This window comes from Stegostoma tigrinum, chromosome 47 (genome assembly GCF_030684315.1).
Source record: "Stegostoma tigrinum isolate sSteTig4 chromosome 47, sSteTig4.hap1, whole genome shotgun sequence".
Lineage (NCBI taxonomy): Eukaryota > Metazoa > Chordata > Chondrichthyes > Orectolobiformes > Stegostomatidae > Stegostoma > Stegostoma tigrinum.
This window is the reverse complement of record NC_081400.1, coordinates 3,331,935-3,357,863: the sequence shown is the minus strand read 5'-3', so window position 1 is coordinate 3,357,863 and position 25,929 is coordinate 3,331,935. Positions and strand designations below refer to the sequence as shown.

At 48.1% G+C, this 25,929-nt stretch overlaps 1 protein-coding gene across 1 annotated transcript in view; it reads right to left on the bottom strand.

Moving 5' to 3' along the window:
• LOC125449832 (hemagglutinin/amebocyte aggregation factor-like) overlaps positions 1-25,929 on the bottom strand; it is a 42,379-nt gene that overhangs the window by 5,046 nt on the left and 11,404 nt on the right. Inside the window, exons 3-4 of the mRNA XM_048525762.2 lie at positions 13,347-13,425; positions 5,131-5,319 (exon numbers count right to left, since the gene is read on the bottom strand). Of these exons, the coding sequence (XP_048381719.2) occupies positions 5,131-5,319; positions 13,347-13,425 (268 nt within the window). The remainder of the gene's footprint in view (positions 1-5,130; positions 5,320-13,346; positions 13,426-25,929) is intronic.

Below are 25,929 nucleotides of genomic sequence, written 5' to 3'. Positions count from 1 at the left end.
GTAAAGAAAGTCATTTTTTAAAAAAAATTGGATAGATACATGGATGGGAAGGTTTTAGAGGGATATGGACCACATACAGGCACCTGGGACCAGCTGAGTGGGCACCACGATCAGCATGGACCAGTTTGGGCCAAAGGGCTTGTTTCCATGCCGTATCAATCCATGACTCTATAACTGCATATGAGCTAATACCAGAAGCTACAGATGACATTTCAAGAATTTGGGGTGGCACGGTGGGTCAGCGGTTAGCAATGCAGCTTCACAGCGCCAGGGACCTGGGTTCAGTTCCAGCCTCAGGTAACTGTCTGTGAAGAGTTTGCACATTCTCCTCGTGTCTGCGTGGAGAGTCCAAAGATGTGCAGGCTAGGTGGATCGGCTGTGCTAAATTGCCCAGTGTTCAGGGGTGTGAGTTATAGGGGGATGGGTTTGGGTGGGATGCTCCAAGGGGAAGTGTAGACTTGTTGGGCTGAAGGGCCTGTTTCCACACAGTAGAGAGTCTTTAAAAAAAGTCTAAGGAGGGAACCTGGTCAAACATACTTTGAGTTTGAAAGAATAAAACAAAGTAACTTTGCTAGATGGATAGCAGCATTGAAAATAATCAAGCATATCGCTTTCTTGGGACAATAATTTTGGAGGAATTCAAAATTTCACTTCCTGACCTAGTGAGAACTCACATGGAAGAGCATGGAGTTAAAACTGCAAGATTAACAGTGGAAATGGCAGATGACTACAACATAATGAGGTGTAGAGCTGGATGAACACAGCAGGCCAAGCAACATCAGAGGAGCAGGAAGGCTGACGTTTCGGGCCTAGACTCTTCTTCATGAGTCAGCTCATAAGTATGAGTCAGCTCATAAATCAGGGCTTGGCTTCCTATATTGGTTTCAGTCTGTGAGGGATAGAAATTGAGGAAAAGAGAAATCCTGAGGTGGTAAGAAAAAAGAAGATCTAGTTGAAGATAATGAAGATAGTGTACCACAGGATAAGAAGGAAACCTATGAGAGGGAATGAGAGAAGTAGAAAAGCTCAGATGTTTTTGCTGTAATAAAGTATGCCAAATCAAGTCACAGTTTTGATGCCTTAGAAAAAGCACTAGGAAGATGCATGTGGGGAAACAAGATAAGCCAGTAGGCTTTGTTAAAATGACAAAGAAAAGCATGGTAAAAGCTAAAAATGTGTACCAGAATGGTCAGGGGTTGAGTGAGAAGGAAGTACTAGATCTCTTTAAAGAATTTACTTGTGAGAGCAATGTTTGTTTACATATGTGAGAAAGAGTAGGTAAGGAAATTAAAATTTTGACAGACACTGGAGCAAGTCAATCTTTGATGGTGAGAGATGAGGAGAGATGCAATTCCAAAGAACTGTTGCCAGAAAGATAGTAATATGTGTGGAAGTCTTGGTGAGAAGAGCAGTGTTTTATCATATAAAGTGTGGTTGGAGAGTCCGGTGAAAAGTCGTGGAAGGAGTAATAGGGAAATTCACAGTTCCAGAAACACACTTTATTCTTGGCAATGGTATAGCTGGATCACAGGTGGGAGTGATGCCTACTGTGGTTGAAAAGCCAGTAGAAAATCAGACAACTGAGGTGTCACAGGAGGTATACCATGTGATTTTTCCTGACTGTGTGGTAATAAGATCACAATGCCACAGGCTGCAACAGGAAGAGAAATCAAAGACTAAAGATAAAGAAGTTGAAATTCATTTGTCACAGACTATGTTTGATCAAATGATTGAGGAGTAAAAACAAACAAAAACAAGTGCAAGAAAAAGTGGATATTTTCAGCTCAGAGATTAATTTAATTACAACTGAAAGATGAAAAACTAAAGCAGTTGTTTCAAAAAGCTCACACAGAAGAATCTGAGCAATTTGCAGAACGTTACCATCTCAAATGCTGAAATGGAGACCATCACATATTCAGGCAGGTGAGAAATGGGCAGATGTTCGTCAAGTTGCATTATCAGTGGGTTATAGAAAGGAAGTGTTATGGCTAGCATATTAATTAGCAGTGGGAGATCGTTTGGGAGTAAGGAAAACTCAAGCTAAAATACAAAATCATTTTTGCTAGCCTGGACGGTGTAAGGTGGGAGAAATAACTTATGTTTCTAAGTTGGACTTACTGAAAAGATACTGACAGGTACCTTTATTTAAAAGAGTGAAGACCATTTCAGCTTTAGTGACACCAAATGGACTGTACCAATTTAAAGCCGTGCCATTTGGTATGAAAATTGTGCTGGACACATTTCAAAGATAAATGTTTGGGGATTACGAAGTGTGGAACTGGAGCAGGCCAGGCAGCATCGTAGCAACAGGAAAGCTGATGTTTTGGATCAGGTCCCACTGATGCTGCCTGACCTACGGTGTTCCTCCAGCTCCATACTTTATCATCTCTGATTCCAGCATCTTACAGTTCTTTTTATATCAGTCATTTCAGGATTACCCAGTTGTGTGGTGTACATTGACCCCCTCGTGATTTTTGAGTCACAAACGGAAGGAATATTTGCAGTATCTATCAGAATTGTTCAATTGACTTCGGGAAGCAGGCCTGGTGATAAATCTAGCTAAGAGTGAGTTCACCAAAGCCCAAATCAGTTCCTGGGCCATGGCATTGGACGTGGTCAAATGTCCCCATGGCATGTGAAAACAATGATTATTGGAAATTTCCCATACCAACATTGAAGAGGGCAGTACTATGATTCCTGGGATTGAGTTTTTTTTTTCTATCAGAAGTTCATACAAACTTTTAGCAATGTGGTTACTTCACAATGACTTAGTGAAGAACAGCAGCAACTTTCAGTGGACTGAGGAGTGCCAGAAGACATCTGCAGTCTGAAAGGCATCCTAACCACTTGCCACAGTGCTGGCCACGGCTAATTATGCAAAGCCATTCAAGGCTCTCGATGCGAGCAATGTTGGTGCTGTGCTCTTGCAAGAAGACAATGAGAGGTATTTCCCAGAAAATTGAATTATCATCCACAGAAATATTCCACGATTGAGAAGGAGACATTGAGCTCAATGTTGGCATTGTAACATTTTTATTGCCAGGAATGTGACAGAGCCAACTGCATATAATGATCATAACCTCCGAAAGCTTTTGGGGAAATTTAAGGGCAAAAATTCCAGACTTGTTAGATGGAGCTGATTATTTCAGCCATTCAATTTGAAATTTACACATATGGCAGGACAAGAGACCATAACTTCCCACGCACTGTTGTGTTTTTGATGAGGACAGACAGGCAAGTTTGGTGGCAGAAAAATGCGGACTGAAATAAACTGTAGTAGCAAACATTTGTATGGTTGGAGTAAATGTATTGTTTAATAAAGCACAATAAGAAAAGCTTTTAAAAATGTAGCCATCTTTGCATATTGATGGTTCATTTTTCTAAAGGTGGGGAGGGAAGTGTGATAATATAGTGGTTTTAAAAGGTTATTTGCCCTGATTTTTTAAACAATATTTTAAGGCAGGGTGGGCGGGCATTCTACCAGACCCACTAAAGTAAACAGCTTCGGAGGTTTTCAGGTCTTTTTTAAAAGTTGACATAATCAAAGTAGCCTGAATGGGTATGGTCAACTCTCACAGAACCAGGAACTTAAGTTTTAATTTTCAACTGTTGCAGTTGGGGCCTTGAAGAAGCAGAAGCTATTTTTTCCCTTTCTCAGTCACAGCCAGAAGCTGTGGACTCTCTTCCTACTGCTGATGTTGCATGTGAGACAATCTGTTTTCTGAATTTGCCTTTTGCCAGGATGCTACTGTAAGGAACAGATAAATAGCAATAGCTACTGAATCTATTATTCTGTTAAGTTTTCCTATAGAGTTGTTATTCCAAATCCATCTTACTTTTGTTGTATTTTAACTATAGTTGATCAATAAAGTGTATTTAGCTTTAAACCCAGTAGTCTGACCAATTGAATTGCATCTGGAATGCAACACCTTACATTTACCTTTAAAATAAGAAAGAATGGTGGTCTAGGCTATCTTCTAAATATTTTGAGGGGATTTGAACTGGCCCCTAACATGAGAGAACATATAGGAGAAAATAAGATAGAGAGGGAGGGAGGGGTGACTGGGAGAGGGAGGGTGAGACAGAGAAAGAAAGAATGCGGAGGAAGAGAGAAAGAGAGTGTTAGAAAGAGAGAGGGTGAGAGAGAGAAGAAGAGACAAAGAAAGTGGTCGACGGAGTGACAGGAGGAAAGTGGGAGGGTGTAAGAGAAGGTGTGAGAAACAGACAGAGTGAGAGAGACTGGAGCTTGAGAGAGGCATGGAGAGATATGACAGAGAGACAGTGAGTGAGAAGACCAGGAATGTGAAAAAAGGTAGATGATGGAGGGATACACAGAGAATGAGGGAGGAAGGGGGAGAGAGGGTGTCACAGAGAGATGGGGAAAGAGACAGAAAAGACAGTAAGGCTAGTAAAAAGAGGAAGGAGAATGACAGAGAGAGAGACAGTAAGAGACAGTGTATGTCAGAGAGAGATAGAGAGAGGGAGAGAGTATGGAAGGAATGGGAATGAGAGGAGACAGAGAAGAGTAAAAAGCTAAGTAAGAGAGGAAAGGAAGTGAGAGAGAACAGTAAGAGAATGTGTGAAAGACAGAGGAAGAAGCGTTAGAGGAAGGGAGGGGAGGGAGACAGACTAAAGGATGGAGGGAAGTGAGAGAGTCAGAGAGGGCAAGGGAAGAGCAACAGAGGTGAGAGAGGGGAGTTAGGGAGGGAGGAGTAGAACTGAGTGAGGGAGTGAGCAAGGAGACGGTCTAACTGAAGGTCAGCAAGACAGATAGTACAGAGGGAGGGACGGTAAGAGAGAGAGGTTGAGGAGAGAAAGAGGATGGCGGGGGGGTGGAAGAGTGACAGTGACAGATTGAAGTTTGCGTTCATGCTGTAGCGACAGAACAGAGACTAGTAATGCTGTTTGAATAGGTCCTGGGATCTGCACCTTCTGGATACCCAGTAACTCCATTTAATGGCAGATGATTGCAGCTGCAAGTGTTCGAGCCAGGCAGCTCAGCATGGCTGTGGCCAAAGCATATCTAAGTGCATATCTAAGTGGTCCTAAAGATGGCAGTAAAGAGTGTGAAGACACAAACAATTTTCTCGATAATCTGAGGGGGAGAAATCTCAGAAAGAAGAACATTACTTCCGGTCCCTGTGCTTCGGAAGTCGGAGATTTTCCACCCCGCAAATCAGTGCCTCAGAAGGGCAGGAGAAGTTGATGCCTTCATCAAAATTGTTGACGTAATCAGTCCAACTGCAGTTGATGATCCCTCTGAAGGTGGCCTTACAGGCAAAGTCCCAGACTCGCTCATTGGTCTTGTTGTTGAACTGGCTGGTTGCAGGAAAAAAGGTTGCAACAATTATAGTTTGAGGTGACAGAGGCATGGAAAAGCTGTCTGAGGGGAGCATGCAGCACGTACAGTCCATGGTGCCAGACAGATGTACCTGGACTAATCTTAGTTCCCAGCTCTGGGTCTGTAACACTGCAGGTGACAGCAAGTGCCTCCCCAAATGGTCGCCTAGGGGCACAAAACCTGAGTATTGCTGGAAGGAGGAACGGTACCCATCTGGAACTCACCAGGACCCTTCTCAAGAATACCAATTCAAGTGGCATACTGACATTTCTACTGCTTTGGAGTGTTGATCAGGTGGCAAGTGGAATCTGAGTGTTAGAAGACTTACAGAGAGAATGCACCTTTAAAGTAGATTGACAGTTAAATGCCTACTTTTGTTTAAATTTTAAACCAAGTAAGTTGGCTTTGATTGATCAGGCCATTGATGCGTAGCTAGTGCCTTTCTGTTAGGTTGAAATAGGCATGGTATATTTAAACATTTTTTTCTGTCTGCAAAGAACATGGCCCTGTGTATGAACATATGTAGCTTCCAAAACACAAGTCCATCACACTCCAATCCTAAATTGATTTCCAGTGTAATTCAGAATTATCCAGCAAATGCTGCCCTATTGCTGAATCACATCTTACACTAGGCACTGTATTGCAAGCATAAGCTGTTTTGAGAACGGTATTTTCGACAATGGGATAACCATTCCTTCCTCCACTATTCAGATGGACTGTGAGCTCCAGATCCCCACTGTCTTCTGGACAAAAATATTTTTCTTCAATTCCCGGATCAATCTTTCCACCAATTACTTTAAATTCATGCCCATCAGTTGGCAATCTTTCTCTTGACAGAATGCTATTCTGTAATGAAAAAATAGCCTCCATTGACTTCCAGGACAGGCAGTATGGGGTTAGACACAGAGTAAAGCTCCCTCTACCCTGCCACCCCATCAAATACTCCCAGGACAGGGGCAGCACAGGGTTAGACACGGAGCAAAGCTCCTGAAGTGACACCTTACATGTTCTGTTTGCATGCGCATGGTTATAACAGCAGCCAACAGAGGGAGATGAAGGTGAGACCAGAGATAATGGGAACTGCAGATGCTGGAGAATTCCAAGATAATAAAATGTGAGGCTGGATGAACACAGCAGGCCAAGCAGCATCTCAGGAGCACAAAAGCTGACGTTTCGGGCCTAGACCCTTCATCAGAGAGGGGGATGGGGAGAGGGAACTGGAATAAATAGGGAGAGAGGGGGAGGCGGACCAAAGATGGAGGCTAAAGAAGATAGGTGGAGAGAGTATAGGTGGGGAGGTAGGGAGGGGATAGGTCAGTCCAGGGAAGACGGACAGGTCAAGGAGGTGGGATGAGGTTAGTAGGTAGCTGGGGGTGCAGCTTGGGGTGGGAGGAAGGGATGGGTGAGAGGAAGAACCGGTTAGGGAGGCAGAAACAGGTTGGACTGGTTTTGGGATGCAGTGGGTGGGGGGGAAGAGCTGGGCTGGTTGTGTGGTGCAGTGGGGGGAGGGGACGAACTGGGCTGGTTTAGGGATGCAGTGGGGGAAGGGGAGATTTTGAAACTGGTGAAGTCCACATTGATACCATATGGCTGCAGGGTTCCCAGGCGGAATATGAGTTGCTGTTCCTGCAACCTTCGGGTGGCATCATTGTGGCAGTGCAGGAGGCCCATGATGGACATGTCATCTAGAGAATGGGAGGGGGAGTGGAAATGGTTTGCAACTGGGAGGTAGGGGAGGTAGGGAGGGGATAGGTCAGTCCAGGGAAGACGGACAGGTCAAGGAGGTGGGATGAGGTTAGTAGGTAGCTGGGGGTGCAGCTTGGGGTGGGAGGAAGGGATGGGTGAGAGGAAGAACCGGTTAGGGAGGCAGAAACAGGTTGGACTGGTTTTGGGATGCAGTGGGTGGGGGGGAAGAGCTGGGCTGGTTGTGTGGTGCAGTGGGGGGAGGGGACGAACTGGGCTGGTTTAGGGATGCAGTGGGGGAAGGGGAGATTTTGAAACTGGTGAAGTCCACATTGATACCATATGGCTGCAGGGTTCCCAGGCGGAATATGAGTTGCTGTTCCTGCAACCTTCGGGTGGCATCATTGTGGCAGTGCAGGAGGCCCATGATGGACATGTCATCTAGAGAATGGGAGGGGGAGTGGAAATGGTTTGCAACTGGGAGGTGCAGTTGTTTGTTGCGAACTGAGCGGAGGTGTTCTGCAAAGCGGTCCCCAAGCCTCCGTGTGGTTTCCCCAATGTAGAGGAAGCCGCACCGGGTACAGTGGATGCAGTATACCACATTGGCAGATGTGCAGGTGAACCTCTGCTTAATGTGGAATGTCATCTTTGGGCCTGGGATAGGGGTAAGGGGGGAGGTGTGGGGACAAGTGTAGCCTCTTGCTCCCCAGAGGAGCTCGAACAGTTCATCCACTTCACCAACACCTTCCACCCCAACCTTCAGTTCACCTGGGCCATCTCCAGCACATCCCTCACCTTCCTGGACCTCTCAGTCTCCATCTCAGGCAACCAGCTTGTAACTGATGTCCATTTCAAGCCCACCAACTCCCACAGCTACCTAGAATACACCTCCTCCCACCCACCCTCCTGCAAAAATTCCATCCCCTATTCCCAATTCCTCCGCCTCCGCCACATCTGCTCCCACGATAAGACATTCCACTCCCGCACATCCCAGATGTCCAAGTTCTTTAAGGACCGCAACTTTCCCCCCACAGTGATCGAGAACACCCTTGACCGCGTCTCCCATATTTCCCGCAACACATCCCTCACACCCCGCCCCCGCCACAACCGCCCTAAGAGGATCCCCCTCATTCTCACACACCACCCTACCAACCTCCGGATACAACGCATCATCCTCCGACACTTCCGCCATTTACAATCTGACCCCACCACCCAAGACATTTTTCCATCCCCACCCCTGTCTGCTTTCCGGAGAGACCACTCTCTCCGTGACTCCCTTGTTCGCTCCACACTGCCCTCCAACCCCACCACACCCGGCACCTTCCCCTGCAACCGCAGGAAATGCTACACTTGTCCCCACACCTCCTCCCTCACCCCTATCCCAGGCCCAAAGATGACATTCCACATTAAGCAGAGGTTCACCTGCACATCTGCCAATGTGGTATACTGCATCCACTGTACCCAGTGCGGCTTCCTCTACATTGGGGAAACCAAGCGGAGGCTTGGGGACCGCTTTGCAGAACACCTCCGCTCAGTTCGCAACAAACAACTGCACCTCCCAGTTGCAAACCATTTCCACTCCCCCTCCCATTCTCTAGATGACATGTCCATCATGGGCCTCCTGCACTGCCACAATGATGCCACCCGAAGGTTGCAGGAACAGCAACTCATATTCCGCCTGGGAACCCTGCAGCCATATGGTATCAATGTGGACTTCACCAGTTTCAAAATCTCCCCTTCCCCGACTGCATCCCTAAACCAGCCCAGTTCGTCCCCTCCCCCCACTGCACCACACAACCAGCCCAGCTCTTCCCCCTCACCACTGCATCCCAAAACCAGTCCAACCTGTCTCTGCCTCCCTAACCGGTTCTTCTTCTCACCCATCCCTTCCTCCCACCCCAAGCCGCACCCCCAGCTACCTACTAACCTCATCCCACCTCCTTGACCTGTCCGTCTTCCCTGGACTGACCTATCCCCTCCCTACCTCCCCACCTATACTCTCTCCACCTATCTTCTTTAGCCTCCATCTTCGGTCCGCCTCCCCCTCTCTCCCTATTTATTCCAGTTCCGTCTCCCCACCCCCCTCTCTGATGAAGGGTCTAGACCCGAAACGTCAGCTTTTGTGCTCCTGAGATGCTGCTTGGCCTGCTGTGTTCATCCAGCCTCACATTTTATTATCTTGAAGGTGAGACCATATCTGTTTGTGTCGGTGAGCATATGTAACATTATAACAGTCTTCAGAACAGGGAGTTAATGTGTGTGAGTCTGCTCGTTTGTGTGCATCTCTCTGATTACTATTAGAGCACCCAGCAGAGAGAGATGGAGATGGGACTCTGTGTGTGTGTGTGTGTGTGTGTGTGTGTGTGTGTGTGTGTGTATATATTCATGTGTGAGAGAGGGAGCAAGAACGAGAGACAGAGAAACAGAGGCAGAAATTATAATCATCTCCATCAGAGGAAACTAAAAATGAAACTCTCTCAATGATAAAGAACTGCCGATACTGGAGTCAGAGATAACACAGTGATTTTTCTGAGGGAGCACAGCAGGCCAGGCAGCATCAGAGGAGCAGGAAAGTTGACATTTCAGGTTGGGAGCCTTCTTCAGAAATGGGGGAAGGGGAAGGGAGCTCTGAAATAAATAGAGAGGAGACATGGTACTGGGGAAGATATGTAGGATGGTGATAGGTGAGTGCAGATAGGCAGTGGTGGGGATTAGTCAGTGGGGTAGGAGGAGCGGACAGGTGGGAGAGAAGATGGACAGATTGTGTCAGGGCAAGGAGGCGGGGATGAGAGGGAGGGTTGGTCATAGGATGAGGCTGGGGATGGGGAGATTTTGCTCCTCTAGCTCCACACTGTGTTAAGAATGAATCTCTGCTTGTGAGGGTCATACAGTCACCAACTCATAGATTCATACAGCACGGAAACTGACCCATCGGTCCAAACCGTGCCGACCAGGTTTCCCAAATTAAATGAGTCCTATTTGCCTAACTTCGGCTCATATTCCTCTAAACCTTTCCTATTCATATACCAGCCCAAATGTCTTTCAATTTATTTTTAACTTTACCCGCCTCTACCACATCTTCTGACAGTTCACTCCAGGCACATGGTGGCTCACTGGTTAGCACTGCTGCCTCACAGCACCAAAGACCTGGGTTCGATTCCACCCTCAGGTCACTATGTGCAAATTCCACCCAAGTTCTCCCGATGTCTGTGTGGGTTTTCTGCCACAGTACAAAGACATGCAGATTAGGTGGATTGGCCATGCTAAATTCCCCAGAGTGTCTAGGGATGTGTCTAGGTGGATTAGCCATGGGAAATACGGAGTCCTGTGGACAGGGTAGGGGTTGGGCCTGTCCTTTGGAGGGTTGGTGTGGACTCAGGGTTGAATGGCCTACTTCCACATTGTGTTGTTTGGGGCAGCATGGTGGTTAGCAGTGCTGCTTCACAGCGCCAGGGACCCCAGGTTCAATTCCACCCTCAGATGTGGAGTTTGCACATCCTCTCTGTGTCTTCATGGGTCTCCTCCCACAGGCCAAAGATGTGCAAGGCTAGGTGGACTGGCCATGCTAAAGTGCCTACAGTGTTCAAGAATGTGTAGATTAGGTGGATTATAGGGGGATGGGGTGGGGGGGATGCTGTGAGGGTCGATTTGGGCTGAATGGCCTGTTTCCACATTGTAGGGGTTCTATGATCTAGACACAAACCACCCTGTGCGAAAAAGTTGCTCCTCATGAGCCTTTCAAGTCTATCTCCTCTCACCTTAAACCTATGCTTTCTAGTTTTGAACTCCACTACCCTATGAAAAAGACCTTTGCTATTCACCTTTTCTCTCTGTGATTTTATAAACCTCTATAAGGTTACCCCTTCAATCTCCAATGCTGCAGTGAAAAAATTCCAACACACCTCTTGCATCTCAAACCCACAGTCCTAATAACATACTTGTAAATCTTTTCTGCACCCGTTCCAATGTAATAACATCCTACTTGCAGCAGAGCGACCAGAACTGTATGCATTATTCCAAAAGTGGCCTCATCAATGTCCTGTACAGTCACAACATGATATCCCAACTCCTATACTCAATGCACTGGCCAACAGAGGCAAGCATACCATACACCTCCTTCACTGCCCTGTCTACCTGCGACTCCACTTTCAAGGAACTATGTCCTTGAATCCCTTGGTCTCTCTGTTTGACAACACTCCCCAGGGCCCAGCCATTAACTGTATAAGTCCTGCCCTAGTTTGTCTTAACAAAATGCAACACCTCGCATTTTTCACCTTCTCATTTTTATTATTACAGGAACCAGCAGAGGGAGATGAAAGAGCTAAAGCATGCATGTGAATGATATTAAAAGAGTTCAGCAGAGGGAAATAAAAATGTGTGTATTTGTGTGAGAGACAGAGAGAATGATTATTACAGCACCAAGCAGAAAGAGGTATGGATGAGACTGTGTGTGTGTTTACTTTAAGTTTGTGAATCATTGTTATTTACCTTTGTGTTTACACAGACATTACTCATAATGAGAAAATGACCTCCACATACTCCCAGGACAAGGACAGCACAGGGTTAGATATAGAGTAAAGCTTCTCTACACTGGTGGAGCAGGGATGGGGTGCAGTGAAGAGAATCTTTACTCTGTATGAATCCTGTGCTGTCCCTGGGAGTGTTTGATAGCGGGGTGGGGGGGACAATCACTCCCAGAACAGAGACAGCACAGAGTTAGATACAGAGTAAAGCTTCCCGGACACTTGTGCCCCAACACCCACCCCCAGGACAGAAATAGCATGGGTTTAGGTACAGAGTAAAGCTCCCTCTGCACTGTCTTCTATCAAACACTTCCAGGTAAGGGATAGCATAGGGTTAGGTACTGAACCTAACAGACCATGCATGTGCATGTCAGTGTCTATGCTTATAACAGCACCCAACAGAGGAACACGAAGGTGAGAGGTGAGGATGGGCGGAGCGGGGGGGAAGAGGTGCTGGCCTAGTGGCATTATTGCTGGACAATTCAACCAGACTCTCAGGTAATGTTCCGGAAACCCTTTCTTGAATCCCAACATGGCAGACGGTGAAATTTGAATTCAATAATAGTTTGAATTAAAAGTCTGATGATTGCAAAATCCCATCTGGTTCACTAAAGTTCCTTAGGAATGGAAACTGCCACCCATCCTTATGGATGACTCCAGCCCACAGCAGTGTGGTTGACTCTGAACAGCCAATTAGGGATGTGCAATAAATGCAAAGTAAGCCAGCAATGCCCACATCAGGTCAACAAATAAAAACTGTGCTTGTGGGTGACTGCTGCAATAATGAGTCTTTCACCTCAGACATGTGGGTGCACTGACTCACCTTGACTTCCCTCTGTTGGAAGTTGTCATTGAGACTGATTATTACAGTGCAGGTAGGCAAACTTGAGAGAAGGGTTGAAGTGTTGGTACAATGGAAGTGCCCCTTCCTCTGAGACCAAAGCCCAGGTTCAAGTCCCACCTGTTCCAGAGGTGTGTAATAACATCTCGGAGCAATTCAATTTGAAAATATCTAGATAAAGGTTAGACTATGTGTGAGACAGATTAAAAAGCAACCAGTAGATGACGGTGAGACTGTGTGTGTGTTCCTTTCTTTGCAAAACAGGCGGTGTGTGTGTAAATGTGCTTTCTGTTTGCAAAGAACGGGGTCCTGCGAATGAACATACGAGGCTACAGGCCAAAAGCTTTAAAACGGGATCAGAATACATAGAACAAAAATAGAAATTGCTGGAAAAACTCAGCAGTTCTGGCAGCATCTGCGAAGAGAAATCAGAGTTATCGTTTCAGGGTGAGTAACCCTTCCTCAGAACTTGACCTGAAATGTTAACTCTGATTTCTCTCCACAGATGCTGCCAGACCTGCTGAACTTTTCCAGCAATTCCTGTTTTTGTTTCTGACTTACAGCATCCATACTCCTTTCGGATTTTATTTGGAATAGATGGATGTTTGATGACACAGTGGGTCAAAAGGACTCAAGCAGTGCTCTTAAAACCTGATGAGTGGTGCAGTGGCAGTATCTCTACCTCTGGCCCAGGCGAGCTAGGTAGGAGCCCCATAAACTTCAGAGGTGCTTAATAAGTTCACTGAGCAGGTCGATTACAAAATGATTGAAAAAAGTAAAATACAAACATCAAAATAATGTGCAAATTAAGAATCAGCTTGTCAAAGGCAGGGGGACAGTCTTGAACCCCAGCAGGACAGATGGTGGATTCTAAATTCATAAACTAAGAATTAAACTCTAACCCACAGCCTCATCTGACTCCACAGTTCAGCATCTGTCTCCTGCTGGTTATAATTACCTTACGATTATTGAAATGGATCCCCCATGAGGACAAACATAGCTCATTCCATTCATGTCATCAACCAGCCATCGTTTCTCTGGAAGAAACAAGATCACTGTGAGAGAGAACAAGATGTAGAGCTGGACGGGCACAGCAGGCCAAGCAGCATCAGAGGAGCAGGAAGGCTGACGTTTCGGGCCTAGACCTTTCATCAGAAATGGGGGAGGGGAAGGGGGTTCTGAAATAAATAGGGAGAGAGGGGGAGGCGGATCGAAGATGGATAGAGGAGAAGATAGGTGGAGAGGAGACAGACATGTCAAAGAGGCGGGGATGGAGCCAATAAAGTTGAGTGTAGTTGGGGAGGTAGAGAGGGGATAGGTCAGTCCAGGGAGGATGGACAGGTCAAGGGGGCGGGATGAGGTTAGTACGTAGGAGATGGGGGTGCGGCTTGAGTTGGGGAGAGGGGATAGGTGAGAGGAAGGACAGGTTAGGGAGGCAGGGACGAGCTGGGCTGGTTTTGGGATGCAGTAGTGGGAGGGGGGATTTTGAAGCTTGTGAAGTCCACAATTATGCCATTGGGCTGCAGGGTTCCCAAGCGGAATATGAGTTGCTGTTCCTGCAACCTTCGGGTGGCATCATTGTGGCACTGCAGGAGGCCCAGGATGGACATGTCGTCTGAGGAATGTTATTATCACCGTGCCAGATTCCAGTTTTGGGGAGGTTCACATTGGTCCTCTTATCTCTTTCGCCTCATTCTGCTTCACTTCATCAACAGCGTGTCTGGTGCACAAGGAAAGCCATCTTAATACCAGCTAGTCCTGTCTCTCTTTCCTTCCCCCCCCCACCCCATACAACAGCACTTTCCCCGAAGGTCAAAAGACAAACTGTGCTCAGGCAGACACACATTTTGTTCCCAAACCAACCGTAAATGGACACACACAGGGACGCAGTGTTCCTCTGTTGGGCCCAGAAGGTCAATTCTCACCAGACATTTCAGAGCTATTCTGGCCGGCCGCCCAGATTCCACGCAACCCCAGCTGTTCTAAAATCCTGCTGCCTCTGTGCCCCCAGGCCTGCTGCACCCGGTACACACTGACCTACACATGGTTCCAATACAGCACTAACACATTTAGAACATTCACTCCCTCAGCCAATTCCTATACAATCAACGTACACCCCTACATCCCTCCCCATCTCTGTAACACCCTCCAGCAGCTACACCCCTCACTATCTCTGTCACCTCCACTACATCCAATGCCATTTTCCATCTCTGTAACCTCCTCCAGCCCTTACACCACTCACTCTTCCTGTAACCCTTTCCCTATCTGCAAGACCTGCTGAACATTTCCAGCAATTCCTGTTTTTGTTTCTGACTTACAGCATCTGTACTCCTTTCAGATTTTATTTGGAATAGATGGATGTTTGATGACACAGTGGGTCAAAAGGATTTATTCAGTGCTATTAAAACCTGATGAATGGTGCAGTGGCAGTATCTCTGCCTCTGGCCCAGGCAAGTCGGGTACGAGTCCCATACACTCCAGAGGTGCTTAATAACTTCACTGAGTAGGTGGCAGACACGTGCTCTGTCAGCACCTCCGGCTCCTACACATGTCCCTATCTTTGTCACCGCCTCCAGCCTCTGCACCACTCCCTATCTCTATCACTTCCTCCAAACCCCATACCCCTCCCTGTCTCTGTAATCGCCTCCACCCCCTACAAACCTCCCTACTCTGTCACCTCTTCCAGCCCCTACACCCCCTCCCTATCTCTGTCACCTCCTCCAGCCCCTTCACACCTCCCTAGCTCTGTCACCTCCTCCACTCCCTTCACACCTCCCTATCTCTGTCATCTCCTCCTGCTCCTTCACAGCTCCTTATCTCTGTAACCTCCTCCTGGACCTACACCCCTCATTATCCCTGTAACCAATGCCAGCGCTACAGACCCTCCCTATTGTAACCTCAGCCAGCCCATACAGCCACCCTACCTCTGCAACCTCCTTCAGCCTCTCCTACCTCTGTTAATTCACCTACCTCCAACAGCCTTGACATCTCCATCATCTCCTCCAGACCCTACCACCCTATCTCTTTGGCATCCTTTGGACCCTATTCCCCTCTCTATCTCTGTAACGTCCTCCGACTCCTAGAACCCTCTATATTTTCACCCCCTCCAACTGCTCCCAATCTTTCACTTCCTACAGCCCTACATCCCCCTGTATCTCTGTCACCTCCTCCAGGTCCTACTGCCTTCTCAACTTTGCAACCTCCTCCAGCCTCTCCTACTTCCCTATCTCTGTTATCTCCTCCAGCCCAACAACTCTTCGGCATTTTTGAAACCTCCCCCAGCCACTGCACCCACTCAATATTTCTGTATCATTCTCCAGACCCTACACCTCCTGCCAACAGCAATAATGATGGAGTCCTCCTAGTCCGCACATACCACCCCTCCAACCTCTGATATTTCTGCCATCTACAACCAGATTGCACCACCAGAAAGGCATTTCCTTTTTCACCTCTGTCTTCGTTTCACAGCAACCACTCACTTTGCAACTCCCTGACCAGCTCTACACTCCCCACCATCTGCTCCACCACACCCAGTACCCTTCCTGCAACCGCAAGAGGTGCCCGTGCACCTCCCCGCTCACCCAGTCCAAGGCCCTTCCATATCCGGCAGAGAATCACCTGCACCTCACCCAACCCGGTTTATTGCATCCGTTACTCTCAATGTGGTCTCCTCTACATCAGGAAGGCCAAACGCAGGCTCGGGGACCGGATCATGGACCATCTGCGCTCTCCATGCACGCACCAATCAACCAACCAACCCAACTCTTCCAGTTGCCATCAGTTTTAATTCCTCCGCCTGCTTCACTGTCAACATGTCCATCCTTGACCACCTCCACTGTCAGAGTGAGGCCAAACAGAAACTGGAGGAACAATAACACCTGATATTTCACCCTGGGACCTTAAGAGACCAAGGGTCTTAGTATTTTCTTCACTAGCTTCAAAATCCCTCCACCCCCACATCCCACCTCTCTGACCTGTCCTAACCTGTCCCTCTTCCTACACACCTATCCACACCACCAATCACTATAACACCTTACCTGCATCCAGCTATCACCATCCTAACTACCTTTTCCCAGCCCCACCCCCTCCCTCTATTTATTTCTGGGCTCCCCTCCCCCTATCCAGGCCTGACGAAGGGTTTCAGCCTGACACATTGACTTTCCTGCTCCTCTGAAGTTATCTGCTGTTTGTCCAGCTCCACGTTTATTGGCTCTACACCTCTCCCTACCTCTCAAACCTCCTCCAACCCCTACACTACTCCCTATCTCTGCGCCTCCTCCAGGCTCTCCTACCATCACCAATCCCTACAACCCTCCCTATCTGTCATCTCTTCCAGGTAGTACCCCCTCTACGAATCTCTGAAGTCTCCTCCAGCCCAGAAACCCTTCTCCAGAACTTAGTTCCCTCTCTATCTGTCACCTCCTCAAACCAATACACCCCTCTGCATCTATCACTTGATCCAGGTCCTAACCCTTTCCTTTCTCAGTCATGTATGCTAAACACTATTCCCCTCACTACCTCTTTAGCCACCTCCGACACACCTTGTCACCTCTTCCAGCCCATGTGCCCCCCATCTCTCTAATCTCCTCCAGCCCGAATACCTCTCTCTATCTAGTTCCTCTAGCACTCTACACCTCTCCCTGTCTCTGTATGGTCCTCCAGCCACAACACCCTTTCCTCTCTCTGTCCCCTCTTCCAAACCCTATTTCTCATCTCTGTCACCTGCTCCAGCCAAAACACTCCTCCCTATCTCTCTAACCTGATCTAGCTCATCACACTCTCCCTATCGCTGTAGCTTCCTTCAGCTTTCCATATTTCTGTAAACCCCTGCAGCCCCTATTCACCAAACTCTCTATCTCTGCAAATTTCTCCAGCCTCTCCTAATTTACCTATTTCTGTTACCTCTGCCAGTCCCTACAACCCCCCCCCCCCGATCTGTCACCTCCTCAAGACCCTATACCCCATCAATCTCCGTAACCTCTTCCAGCCCTTACACACCTTCCAACTTTGTTACCTCCTCTAGACCTATTGCCATGTCTAGCTCCATCACCTCCAGCCCCTATAACCCTCCCTATCCGTCACCTACTACAGCCCCTACACTCCTATCTCCTGTCAACTCTTCCAAATGTTTCCTCTATCTCTGTCACTTCCTCCAGCCCCCACACCTCTCCCTACCTATGTAACCGCTTCCAGCCCTTACAGATCAATTCACTCTTTCTGTAACATCCTCCAGCTCCTTCTCCCTCCCCATTTCTGCCTCCTCCAATCTCTACACCCCACCCAATCTCTGTAATCTCCTCCAGTTCCTACATGCTTCCCAGCTTTGCTACCTCCTCCAGACCCAATTGCCCTCTCTAGCTGTCAACTCAAGCCCCTAACTCTCCCCATCTGTCACCTCATGCAACCCCTACACTGCTCCTATCTGTCAATTCTTCAAAACCCTATTCCACTCTGTCTCTGTAAACTCCAACCTAATTCCCCTCTCTATCTGTCACTTTGTCTAGCCCCAAAGCTTCTGCCAATCTCTGTAATCTCTTATACTTGCATTCACTCTTTCTATAACCTCCTTCAGCTCCTACCCTCCCTATCTCTGTAACCTCCTCTAGCTCTTACAATCCTCCCTATCTGTGAGCTCCTCCATACCCCAATGTCCATCAATCTCTGCAGTCTCCTCAAGCTCCCACATCCTTTCTATATCAGTCATTTCCTGCAACCCTTCATCCCTCCCCTGTTAGCTCTACCAGCCCCTACACCCCGCACCTATCTCTCTAACCTCCTCCAGCCCCTACACCTCATCCCTATCTCTGTTAAACCTTACAAACCCTATTCTTCTCTCTATGCCTGTAGCCTCCCCTCACCCCAAAACCTCCTTCTATCTCCATGACTTCCTCCAGCCCTCCACCCCTTCCCTGTCACCTTCACCAGCCCCTACATGCCTATCTATCACCTCCTCCAGCCCCAACATCCCCCCCATCACTGTAACCTCATGCTGCCTTTCTACATCCATAGTTTCTTAAACCTCCTCCAGCCCCAACACCGCTCCCTACCTGTGTCAATCCTCCCACCCCCATAGCCTTCCATATTTCTGTAACTTTCCTCTGGTCCCTATACACCACTATCTCTGCAACCTTCTCCACCCTCTCCTAACTTCCCTATCTACTAACTCCTCCAGTCCTACAAGCCTCCCCCTCCATCACCTCCTCCAATTTTACATGCCTCCCTATCTGTTACCTCCAACAGAGCCTAAATCGCTCTATATCTGTCACCTCCTGAAGCTTCTCGGCCTCTCACTATCTGTCACTTCCTCCAGCCCTCTCACATCTCCCTAACTGTGTCCCCTCCTCCAACCCCTACATATCCCTCCCTATCTCTGTAACCTCCTGTGGCACCTATACACCACGCCCTATCTCTGCAACTTCCTCCAGCCCCTCCTAACTTCCCTATTTCTGTAACTTCCTCCAGTCCCGACATTCTCCCATTAATCTCTGTAGCCTATACTTCTCCAAATCTCTGTTACCTCCTCCAGATTCTATCGCCTGCTCTTTCTGTCACCTCCTCAAGCCCCTACACGCCTATCTGTACCTCTTCCACCCTGAGCCCCCTCACTGTTACCTCCTCCAGCTGCTACACTCCTGTCTGTCACCACTTCCAAACTCTATTGCCCTCACCAGCTCTGTAACCTCCTCCAGCCCCACCACCCCTCAGTATCGATGTAACTTCACCCAGCCTTTATACATCCCTTATTTCTACATCTCTGTACCTTCCTCTGGCCCCAGTACACCCTCCCTATCTCTGCAACCTCTTGCAGCCCCACAGCCCTCGCTATCTCTGTAACCTCATCGCAACTTTGCACATTCACTACTTCTGTAAGCTCCTCCAGTGCCTACCCCTTCCCTATCTCTGTCACCACCTGCAGCTCCTACACATCCTCCCTATCTCTATAACTTCCTCCAGCCCCATATCAGTCCCTTTCTCTGCAACCACCTCCAGCCTCTCCAACCTTCCCTATCTGTCACGTCCTCCGGCCCTTCTAAACTTCCTAATCTGTCATCTCCCCAAGACCCTACACCCCTCCTTATCTTTGTCAACTCTACCAAACCCTTTACCTCTCTCTATTTCTGTAGCCTTCTTCAGCCCCAGCACCCTTCTCTATCTCACTGTCGCTTCTTCCAGGACTACACCCCATTATTGTCAACTCTACCAGTGGCTACACACCTCCCTACTTTGCCAACCTCCTCCAGCCCCTACACCCCACACTCCAGCATCTCCGACCTGCCCTGTTCCCTCCTGCAGCCCCTACAACCTTCCCTACCTGTCACCTCCTCCAGTCCCAACTCCCATCAATCTCTGTAGCCTCCTCCAGCCTCTATTCACCTTCCTCTCTCACCTCATCCAGATCCTATTTCCCCCTTTATCTGTCACATTAAGCCCCTACACCCCTATGCTACCTCCCTAGCCCCTACACACCTCCCTACCCGTCACCTCCTCCAAGCCCTATTCCCAACACTGTCTGTCACCTCCTCCAGTCCTAGACGTCTCCTACCTCTTCTCCAACTTCTAAACCCCTCCCCATCTCTCTGGGCTCATCTAGCTCTCTGCAGTCCTCGCTATCTCTGTCACCTCCTCCAGGCCCCTACACCCCCTCCATACCTGTCACCTCATCCAGCCCCTACATTCCCATCTCTGTAACCTGCTCCAGCCCCTGCACACCATCCCTCTCAGCCACTGGGAAGTTTAAGTTTCCCATTCTTCTGAATCTCTGAGCGATGACATTATCCCCCATATCCATCTGAAACAGAAGGCTCATTATTTTTAAACCTAGTTCCAGTCTGAGACTGAGAGCTTGTACCTGGGCCTTCACTGGGAGCTCCAACTCGAGCCAGGAGAGCACAGAGGAAGAGGCGAATCTTTCCAGGTGACATCGGAAAGCTGAACAACAGGAATCAGGGACGGAGGAGAGACAGTGTCTGCGAACCAGCGCCAGCCCTACTCCAAATTTGGCACACAGTCAGTCGTGCGAGAAGCTCACAGGTGGACACCTGCACCTGGCAAAAGGTGGAACCTCCTCATTCTCTACCTGCCCTCCCCCGGCCATAATCACACCCGAGCCTGCTGTTTGGCAGTGCCCCAAAAACTGCCATTGACACACGAGAAGCAGGCACTGGAATACAAACACTCAGAAGCAAGATAGATCCCGCGGCTAAGGCAACTGCAGACAGACAATAGAGATTCCAATACTCTTTTCCAACAATGTTTCTGATGCTCCGATCCCAGATCCAATTGGGAGGATGTGTCCAGCACTGAAAGAGGTCAATCGTACCAATGATAAAGTGTGGGGCTGGATGAACACAGGAGGCCAAGCAGCATCTTACGGAGCACAAAAGCTGACGTTTCGGGCCTAGACCCTTCATCAGAGAGGGGGATGGGGAGAGGGTTCTGAAATAAATGGGGGGGGGGGGAGGAGACGGATCAAAGATGGATAGAGGAGAAAGTAGGTGGAGAGGAGACAGACATGTCAAGGAGGCGGGGATGGACCCTGTAAAGGTGAGTGTAGGTGGGGAGGTAGGGAGGGGATAGGTCAGTTTGGGGAGGATGGACAGGTCAAGGGGGCAGGATGAGGTTAGTAGGTAGGAGATGGGGGTGCGGCTTGAGGTGAGAGGAGGGGATAGGTGAGAGGAAGGACAGGTTAGAGAGGCGGGGACGAGCTAGGCTGGTTTTGGGATGCAGTGGTGAGAAGGGAGATTTTGAAGCTTGTGAAATCCACAATGATGCCATTGGGCTGCAGGGTTCCCAAGCGGAATATGAGTTGCTGTTCCTGCAACCTTCGGGTGGCATCATTGTGGCACTGTAGGAGGCCCATGATGGACATGTCGTCTGAGGAATGGGAGGGGGAGTTGAAATGGTTCGTGACTGGGAGGTGCAGTTGTTTATTGCGAACCGAGCGGAGATGTTCTGCAAAGTGGTCCCCAAGTCTCCGCTTTGTTTCCCTAATGTACAGGAAACCACAATGGGTACAGCCGATGCAGTATACCACACTGGCGAATGTGCAATCTCCAGTCAGGATAAGAGGTTATTTTCTAAAATGGCAGCTTGTAAACTGCAGGGTTCCACAGGGCTCAGTACTGGCACCACAACAGTTTACAACAAAGTGACTTGCAAATGTACTGCAGCTAAATTTGTAGATGATGCAATAACGTGAAAGACAAGTTGAGAGAGGAAGACAAACAGTTTACAATGAGATATTCATAGGTTAAGTAAGTGGGCAAAAAGATTGGCAAATGGAGTATAACGTGGGAACATTTGAAGTTGTTCATTTTAGAATTGAGAATAAAAGAATTATTTATTTAGGCAGAAAGAAACGACAGAAAGCTGCAACACTCCAGGGTACTTTTGTGCGTAAAACAAAGAAAGCTAGCACATGGGGATAGCAGGTAATCAGGAAAGCGAAAGGAATGTTGGCCCTTATTTCAAGGGAGTTGGAGTATAAGAGTAGGGAAATCTTACTGCAACTGGACAAACTACTGATGAGACCATATCTTGGAGTACTATGAGCAGTTTTGGTCCCTTTATATAAGAAAAGATATTATTTCATTGGACTCAGTTCAGAGAAGGTTCAGTATAATGATCCCCAATATGGAGGGATTGTCTTATGAGCAAAGGCTAAACTGGTTGGGAACTCTGCTCATCGGAGTTTAGAAGAAATAGAGGGGATGGCACTGGAGCATGGCAACTCTTTGCAAGCTGACCTCAGCAGATCATCTCCTCGCATCTTTTAGAATTGTTCTACTCTTTCAAATCTCCACTGTAATTCTGCCAGATTACTAGCAATGTCTGCAACAGTAGTAGACTCGCCAAGACTCGCAACATCGAGGGCCGAAGGGCCTGTACTGCACTGTAACGTTCTACGTTCTCTTAAATCTACTTACAGGTCTGGCAACCTTTTGACCTCCGAAAACAACCAATGGCCCGACTGAATCTGACCTGATGAAGACCAGGATGTCATGAAGCACCAACGGGGCCCGAATGCAGATTCTGGAACCGCAACCATTACAACAAAGTGACCATCCACTTACCGATTTCTTGACAATTCGACCTGGACGTTGATTGGTGACTCTGTCGAGTGGACCAACGTGGACTCGACACCCGACCCAACCTCATGGAGACCCAACACCAAGGCCGAACCAAACCCAGAACAAGATGCACCCCCCTCCCCTCCCCGAGTGCCTGAAGCAGCCACCAGTGCCCAGGACCAAATCAGATTCCAAACAACAAACAATCCACACCAACTCGACCAGAAGCAGCTCCTTACCCAGGAAACATGGGAGATGCACTGGCCCACAGAAACAGTGCAGTTTTCGTTTCTGATTTTCAGCATCCGCAGGTTTTTATTCGGCTTCAAGCGGCCCCTACCTGACACACTCCTGGCTAATGTCTACACCACTGAAAACAAACCGAATGAACTTAAAGCCGGACTCACCTACCAAAGGGAATTGACAGTCTGCCGCGTGCTCCGTTTTAAAGGGACATGCCCCACTCTTGCTTCACTCTTACAACCTGAGGATTTCTCAATCTGATTCGCAGGGTCCTTGGGTAAGGCAAAAGGTCCGCCTCCTGATCAACACCCTCTCGGTGTTCAGACGCAACGACCCTGATGAGTTACTACTCCACGGCCCTCGAATATCTAACGGTGAAGTACTGCCCCAACTGCCTGCCTTATTGCCCTGACAGCATTTTACATCCCACTTCGTGCAGACACAAAGAGCACACTCGATGAAATATACACTGCCACAAAGTCAGATAGTGCTGGTCTGAGGTAACAGATGAGCTCCTGCGTGACCGCTAGGTGTCAGTGGACTGGCTACACATTCAGGAAGTCAGCAGCCAAACTAAATGGAAATGCCACTGACCATCACAGATTTCATCAGGAAGTGTGTAAAGCACTGAGTGCCAAAGAAGTCAATCCGAGCGTTCCCCAAACAGAAACCGTGGATGAACCGGAAGATCCAGCCCTCACTGAAGTCCAGATCTGAGGCATTCAAGCTGAGTGACCCTGGCCTACACAGAAAATCAGGGTATGACCGTCACAAAACCATCAGAGATGCCAAGAGACAATACTGGACTTGAGTGCCAGAATAACGACACACACACATCGACTACAGCAATGCTTACCTAACATAACGGGCTACAAAGCAAAGCCGAATAGGATCGCTGACAACAACAGATCCCTACCCAATGAGTTCTTTGCATTATAGACTCGGTTTGAGCAGTAGGTCCATGAAATGATGGCTCCTGCCCAGACAGCCTTGGGGCACCCGTATTCACAGTCACTGCCGTCCACAGAAAGTATCTCGCCCAGATGGAGGCCCCGGCCGTGCACTTAAATCCTGGCAGGAGTATTTGCAGACATCTTTAAGCTCTCCTACTCCCACCAGGGCCGAATGAAAATCAGGCAACGTGCCTTAATGATTACTACCCAGCGTTTCTGACATCCATCGTTATCAAGTGCTTTGAGAGGTGAGTCATGACACACATCAACTCTAGCCTCCCAGATTGCCCAGATCCACTACAATTCGCCTGCTGTCACTACAGGTCCAAGGCAAATGCCATCTCTCTGGCCCTCCACCCATCTTTGGAACATCTGGATTACAAAGACACTTACATCAGGCTTCTATTAATTGTCAGTAAGCTCTGCCTTCAACACCATAATTCCAACAATGGGCTTGTGGCTTATTCCACTTTGCTGCCCTCTTCCCCCTTGAAGGAGCCAGTGGTGAAAACAAAAATTGCTGGAAATCACAGCAGGTCAGGTAGCATCCGTGGAGAGGGAGCAAGCTAACGTTTCGAGTCTAGAAGACTCTTCACCAGAGCTGGCTCAGTGGTGTACACACTTGATTATTTAAACACAGATTTGATTAGGGTTCTGGGCACAGTGGTTAGCACTTCTGCCTCGCAGTGCCGGGGGCCTGGGTTCTGTTCCACCCTCGGGCAACTGTCTGTGTGGAGTTTGCACATTCTCCCCGTGTCTGCGTGGGTTTTCTCCGGGTGCTCCGGTTTCCTCCCACAGTCCAAAGGTGTGCCTAGCCCATTGATTCCATCTATACTTCCCATTACCTCGTGGAAACATCCAACATAATCAAAGACCCTCTCACCCCAGTCATATTCTCTTCCATTGAATAGAAGGTACAAAAGTTTGATAACACATACCAGTACGTTCAAGAACAGCTTCTTTCCTGCTGTTTTCATAATGGACCTCTCTAATATTAGAGTTGATCCTTCTCTGCAACTATAACACTATACTCCGCATTCTGTTCTATTATCCTGACCTTAGCACACAAAACAATGTTTTTCACTGTATCTCAGTATGTGACAATAATAAACCAAACCAAATCAAATCAAATCTCATTGAAACATACAGGATTCCTGAAGGATTTGATAAGGTAAACGCTGAATGTTTGGTCTCATGGGAGAGTCTAGGACCAGACAGCATAGTCTCAGAATAAAGTTGTACCAAATTAAAACTAAGAAGAGGAGGAATTTCTTTTCTCAGGTGGTTAAGTGTTTCTGGAACTCCTTGCCACAGAGATCTTGGGGAGGGACCAGCGTTCTTCTATATGTTTAAGGCTGAGATAGATGCATTCTTGGTCAGTAGGGGAAATCAAGGGTTTTTAAATTTCATTTGTGGGATGCAGGCATTGCTGGCAAGGCCAGTAATTATTCTCCATCCCTAATTGCCCAGAGGGCAGTTAAGAGTCAATCACATTGCTGTGGTTTTGGAGTCACATGTTGCCGAGAATAGGCAAAGACCTGTTTCCTTCCCTAAAGCACATTCAGTCAATCCCTTCATGATCACCATGGGACTCCTAATTACAGATTTTCATTGAATTCAATCTCTACCATTTGCCACAGCGGGATTCAAAATTAGGTCACAGATCACAGAATTCCTACAATGTGAAAACAGGCCCTTTGGCCCAACAAGTCCACACCAACCCTCAGAACACCCATCCAAAGCCATTCCCCTACAACCCAACTAATCTATACATTCCTGAACTCTACGGGCAATTGAGCACAGCGAAGCCACCTAGCATGCACATCTTTGGACTGTGGGAGGAAACCGGAGCACCCGGAGAAAACCCACGCAGACACAGGGAGAATGTGCAAACTCCACACAGACAGTTGCCTGAGGGTGGAACAGAACCCAGGCCCCCGGCACTGCGAGGCAGAAGTGCTAACCACTGTGCCCAGAACCCTAATCAAATCTGTGTTTAAATAATCAAGTGTGTACACCACTGAGCCAGCTCTGGTGAAGAGTCATCTAGACTCGAAACGTTAGCTTGCTCCCTCTCCACGGATGCTACCTGACCTGTTGTGATTTCCAGCAATTTTTGTTTTCACCACTGGCTCCTTCAAGGGGGAAGAGGGCAGCAAAGTGGAATAAGCCACAAGCCCATTGAAGGGGCTGAGCAACCAACTTCTGTTCCTTATGATCAAACGGATAAGCCACGTGGTGGAACGTAAGCGCTCCTCAGACTTGATGGGCTGAA